Here is a 6,372-nt window from a genome sequence, read left to right on the forward strand (position 1 = left end):
CATATTTTCTCCAGGCACTCACTTGAGCACATATTTTTTCTCCTATCTCTTTTCCTCCCTATCATCTCTGTATCTCCCTCACCACCTTTGTGCCTGACTCCCCCCCTCTTTCCCTGCCATGACAGATCAGATGCACTGTTTGTAGGCAGGATGCACAGTGCAAAACTATGACCAGAAATCCCTCTTGACCAGATAACTTTCTAGTTTGTGTGTTGGGGGACAATCTGGAGTTTGACTGGTCTTTGTTTACCGATACCAATATTTGAAATATGCATAGCCACACATAAAGGTTTGATGTTATAAGGATGACCTAAAATATGAATTCTGAAATGTGAAATAAGTGTTCTTTTGTTTCTCTCTTTTTTTTCTTTCTGTATCTAAATCTACAGAAACACAACACTGCACTTGCAGGGCGGAAAGGTAGCAGTTTGTTTTAAAACCTCCAAATTGCACTTCAAGTTCAATGGATGAACATTTATAGATAGTTCTAGCAAGGTTGAATATCCTTTCCCTGTCCTTAGGGATGTGTGAGCGCACCCCCATTCGGGTTCTCAGGACTCTTGCCCAGCCACTGCCCCTACTCGCTGGTCCCCAGACTGAGGTCGACCCCCTCCCACTCTCAGCAAGCAGCCCGCACTCACCCCAGCAGCTTCGTCAAGCTTAGTGGTCTCCATTTTTAAAAATAATAAAATGGCAATCACAAAAATGCACATGTTTTTGTATGCGCAAAATTGTGCATTTTTGCCAATGCACATATTCTCATATGTGAAATGCGCATTTTTGCAAAGGCACACATTAGTGTGTATATGAAAATGTGCATTTTTCATAAAATATGCATTTTTTGCACATAGGCAAATATGTGCATTCACAAAATGCGCATTTTCACATATGTGAATATGCGAATTTGCAAAATGTATATTTCCCATATGTGCAAATTCGTGCATTTGTGCGATCACCATTTTATTTCTCAGAAAATGGGGACCGCAAAGCTCAACAAGACTGCTGGGGTGAGTACAAGCCATTCGCTGAGTGTGGGCAGGGGGCAGGAAGGGGCAAGGGCTCGGCGAGCAGGGCTAGGGGGTGTGGGAAGGAGCAGGTCCGCCAGATTCCCAGACTGAATCAGGTGCTAGCACCATCCCTACCTGTCTTTAAGTTAACTCTAGGGATGTCAGAGAATTCAGCCACGGATCTCAGTGAGGCAGAATGCCAGTGCATTCGGCCCCCTGAAATCCATGACGGAACGAAGCCCCCCTGCCCCCCCACCCCACGAAAGGCGCGTGAAAAGGGACACCTACCTGGCTGCCATTCGCGCTGACTTGCAAATGGTGGCCGTGGCCGCGGCCGCCATTCACTTCATCACTATAGTCATGATAGGCTACATAAATACTTACGTAGCCTATCACGGCTAACACAGGGACGCCATTTGCGTCCCTGCGGAAGCCGTGATAGGCTACATAAGTATTTACGTAGCCTATCATGGCAAAAAAAAAGGGAACGCAAATGGTGGCAGCTACGGCAGCCACCATTTACGTTCCCTTTTTTTGTGTGGCCGTGATAGCCCATGTAAATATTTACGTAGGCTATTACAGCAAAAGAGAGGGGCGCAAATGGCATAGTGGCCACCATTTGCGTTCCCCCCTTTTTTATGCCATAATAGGCTACATAAATATTTACGTAACCTATCACGGCAAAAAAAAAAAAGGGAACGCAAATGGTGGCCGCCATAGCCGCCGCCATTTGCGTTTGCTGTTTTGTTTGTTTTTTTGCCATGATAGGCTGCGTAAATATTTACGTAGCCTATAATGGCAAAATACAGGGACGCAAATGGCGGTGGCTACTTCTGCCACCATTTGTGTCCCTGCAGGCTGCCCAGCAACTGGATGTCTGGCTGCGGGCAGCCCTGGCCGGCAGCTCTGTGGAATCTCCGTGGAGCGGAGCCAGCCAGAGAGAATTTCGGGGGGGGGGGGATGGAGTGCCTCCTCCTCCCCTCGAATGTTACCCTTCGAAAAGGTAAGTGACTTTCATACATCCCTAGTTAACTCCAAAAACATTTTCAGTAACTGAGACCTGGAGAGATTTGGATAAGAACCAGGTGTAATATTGACCTGCTGGTGGCTCTGTTTTGACTAGCTGTATTGGCTGAGAATGCTTCTGAGTGTACAGCACCAAGGTTTAGAGAAGACTGAACCACTGGAGGCTGGAGGTTCTGATTTTGGCAGAGCTGCGAATCCATTCTGGGTTTTAGTCAGAACCAGCCAGAACTCTAAGGAGCTATCCAAGGTGGTGAACTCTATCCCCAAAATAGGTTCAGCACCTTGGATAGTTCCTTTAGGGTTCTGGTTCATTCTGACTGAAACTCAGAAAGGATTGACAACCTCATTGAAATGGATGCCACCAGCCTCCACTAGACTGAAAGTAAAAGTAGTAATTTATTTGGTTATGTTCAAATAATATTTGAACAGAATAGATCTTCCTTAAAAAAACAATGATCTACTTACGCAGCAGTTACTAGAGAGGAATGTGCCTCTTCCATATAGTCTGGCATACTGAAGTTGGCTAGTGAAATGGATACGAATTCACCAATGACAATCTCATCTGAAGGTCTATATGAATGAGCTTGAACTGTCCTCGAGCTGTATATGGAGGAGTTCAAACTCATGCTGGAAGAATAATCCAGCAACAGCAGCAGCAAAATCAGACAGAATGCTGACAAATCTAGGGTCAAATCCAAACTGGACCCTTTCATGATCAGCAATGGCCACCATGAACAGTATCAGTCCTGGGAGAAGATATGGCCACACTTGGACTGACAGAGCTGTGCCTGCCTCAAAATAACCTCTCAGTGTGAGGCGAAGCAAATTGTTTGGGCATCAGTCTTTATAGACTCAGCATAGAATATCATACTTCAACTGTACTGGTTTGGCTATTTAAGTTCCCCCAGGGCTGTGATGCCCCTTGGGGCATCAGAAAATATCACTGCTGATTACAGTAATTTTAATAATTACTGGGTAGGTCATCTGTTTTGCCAAAGTTCTGAAGTCTCCAGACAAGCAAAGAAAATGGGTCTCTGTGATTGCACTCTAAGGCATGGCCTGCTCCATCTTGGAACAGTTCAGCTGTCTAGAGAATGATGCTGGGCTGATGCAACCTCTTGGAGAGCTTGCCTAACCTTCTGAACAGGTAAGGATTTGCAAAGAACCAGTGGGAAGAAACAGGATGATGGATGTCCAATTAACATCCCTATCCTGGTCAAGGGCATTGGAAGGTGCCTTCTACCAAGTTGGACCATTAGTCCGCTGCTGTCTACTCTGAATAGCAAAGATGCTCCCATGACTCTCAAGGGTCTCTTCCTGCCATCCAACTTGTGATCCCTTTAACTGGATTCTTCTTACTTTTTATGAATGCAAATCATGACCTCTGCCACTGAGCTATGGCTCCTTACTCTGAGCTAGACTCTTAAGCCATTGACTATACTGATGTATTTATTGGAAACATTTTTACTATGCACTTGAGACAATAAAGCTCCCATAACAGCTTTCATATCAGTTAAAAAAATTAGACTGTTCCTTCTCTCAGGCTTGTCTTCCAAAAGAAATTACACAAGAGGAAAAAAGCATGGGGAGGGAGGAGGGGGGGAAGCATATTCAGGCACAAGTTCTTAAAGTTACAGCATTTTTATCAGAACAGTTTGGAAGTGAAATAGTTTAACGAGAAGGGAAGGCAAAAGCAGCTTACAGCAGAACCAGTGGAATAATCCTGATTCCCTTTTCTCTCCCCTGCTGCATTCTGATGAAATGGATGCTGTAGGTTGTAGTCGAAGAAGAGCTGCTGGGTGGATTCAGATTAGTCATTCTTAGAATGGACCAATTGCAATCAATGAGAGCTGAGATAGTCAAGAATACGTCTGGACCCAGTCAAAAGGCAAATGGTCTCTAAGCAGAGTCAACAGCAAGCCCCAGTATCCCATTTCTTTGTGTGCTGCTTCCCAATGGAACAGCACACAAGATCGTCTTTTATTCTTTTAACCCTTAGTAATTCACTCTGAGGAAGTTTGGCATTGTGCAGGTTAAAAAAACATAGACAAATGAACGAATGAAAGAAAGGACACTATCCTTCAGTCACCATGTACAGAAACCTTCCTATGGATCAGTGTGTTATTTTCCCAAAGCAGCCACTTCCATGGCCACATCTGTCCCAGTGTTCTCTGCATATTTTGATGACCAGCTGCAGCTGCCACTTCCTGAGGTAGTTGTGTGAAGGCCAATGCCATCACAGTCTGCCCTACTGTGAGGCAACATGACATGGCAGCCAAAGATGGTGGATTTTGGATACCATTATGGATGGCAGAGCGGGACTCAATCAGAGCTGATCCGCTGAGCACAATCCACTGGGAAATTCATCCACACTCACCTTATTAGAATGAATGGCAGCTGTAAAAGAATATGGTGATACTTGGTGTGGTAGCCAATCAAGCCATTCTCTTGCAAGCATGAAGGTCCCAATGGGCATGAAAATACTGCCTGATCTCCAGATCCCCCCTTTCATTCCAAAGGAGGCAGCATCTCCACTATGTGTTAATATGTGCACAAACATCTGTCCCCTCCACTGAAATTAGTGGGGAAGGCATCATGCTCCATTAACATCATCTTGATTTATTAAAAATATTTATATACCACCCTGCATTATGAAATAACATCCTGGTGTATAAAATTTAGTAAAGCAAGAATACCAAAAGAAAGAAAGAAAGAAAAAAGCATGCACATTATGACAGGTTCTGAAAATATTGAAATGTAATCATGGACAAGATGCAGCACTGTACAAATATCACCACAGTACATAGCATCTTAAATATAATTGAGACTTAAGTTCTTTAAGTGCAGTACCTCTACATATTCTGTATGAGTACTTTAAAGAAAACTGCGCTTTGACTGTCACATTTTCAGTGCCCTGTAAAACAAACTTGAGATTTAATAAAAATGAATTATGTATATAATGTTCAGATTTTATGGATGTTCTTATATATCCTCTGTTGCTTTTATTTTGTATTTTATTGTTGTTTATTCTTTTAATCATTTGTATTATAAGTTATTCTTTCAGCCATTTGTGATCATTTGTTGGGGGGGGGTTAAAATAAATAAATAAATAGAAGCGATGATGATGATGATGATAATGCTTCACCCTTTGCCAGACAGCAATGTTGGGCCTTACAGGAGAAAAGGCCCCGATCTCTTGGCCAAGGTCCAAACCAACCATCCCTGGATCAGAGACTTTAATTTCCCCATAACAGTGTCCTTTTTAGGGCATTCTTCATCTCCTTGTTCCTCAGGCTGTAGATAAGTGGGTTGAGCAAGGGGGTCACCACCGAATAGAAGAGGGTTACCACCTTGTTGCTGCCCCCAGAAGCCTCGGGGACAACATAGGTGACCATGATGGAGCCATAGAAAAGGCTCACCACGGCCATGTGTGAGGTGCATGTGGAGAAGGCCTTCTTCCTCCCTGCTGCAGAAGGTAGCCTCATCACTGCCTGCAGGACCGCAGTGTAGGAGCAGACAATGAAGATGAAGGGGCCAAAAATAGCAATTGAACTGAGGCTGTAGAAGGCCATCTCTGGGCCAGGGGCTGGAGTGCAGGAGGAGGCCAGTAGTGGGCCTGGGTCGCAGATGAAATGGTCGAGGATGTTTGGGCCACAGAAACGGAGCTGGGAAATCAAGGTGATGGGCACCAGGAACCACAGGAAGCCGCAGACCCAGCAGGAAGCTGCCAGGATGCAGCAAAACCGTGGGGACATGATCATTGGATAACGTAGGGGCTGGCAGATGGCCAAGTACCGATCCAAGGCCATGGCTGCGAGAAGGAAGCTCTCGGTGGTTCCCATAGAGAAGAAAAAGTAGAACTGGAGGAAGCAGCCCTGGAAGGAGATGAAGTCTGGCAGTGGGGATGCCAGATCCGACAGCATCCGAGGTGCTGTGGTGGTTACATAGCATGTCTCCAGACCGGAGAAGTTCCCCAGGAGGATGTACATGGGGAGGCGAGCGAGGCGAGAATCCCGGAGAACAGCCCACACGATGCACAGGTTCCCTATCAAGGTGAAGGTGTAGCACAAGGACAGCAAATAGCACAAGAGCATCTGGAACAGGGGTGAGAGCAAAGGGAAGCCCAGAAGGCGGAAGCCCATGGCTAAGTTGGTGTCGTTGGCTTGGTCTGAATGGTGCTGCCCCTGTTGCTGAAAGAGGGACAAAGGGGGGTAATTGTCAACTTCTAAAATCCTCCTCCTCCAATGTGGTGCCTGTCACTTGTGCTGGACTGCAACTCCCATCATTCAGCTTCTCCCATAAGGACTTGCCCAGGTATTAAGTAGGGATGTACGAAAGG

The 6,372-nt window shown here is 45.4% G+C and overlaps 1 protein-coding gene across 1 annotated transcript; it reads right to left on the reverse strand.

Annotated features, from left to right (window-relative positions):
• Nucleotides 1-5,269: 5,269 nt before the first annotated feature.
• LOC146342407 (olfactory receptor 11G2-like) lies at nucleotides 5,270-6,022 on the reverse strand. The gene has a single exon (XM_084807829.1). The coding sequence runs from the start codon at nucleotides 6,020-6,022 to the stop codon at nucleotides 5,270-5,272; it is 753 nt and encodes a 250-aa protein (XP_084663955.1).
• Nucleotides 6,023-6,372: the final 350 nt, after the last annotated feature.

This window comes from Heloderma suspectum, chromosome 6, assembly GCF_057233095.1.
Source record: "Heloderma suspectum isolate Gila_16-S chromosome 6, 16-S_ref, whole genome shotgun sequence".
Lineage (NCBI taxonomy): Eukaryota > Metazoa > Chordata > Lepidosauria > Squamata > Helodermatidae > Heloderma > Heloderma suspectum.

What these genes read in the sequence shown, in the direction of transcription:
- LOC146342407 (XM_084807829.1), bottom strand. Translation starts at nt 6,022, where the DNA reads ATGTACATCCTCCTGGGGAACTTCTCCGGTCTGGAGACATGCTATGTA.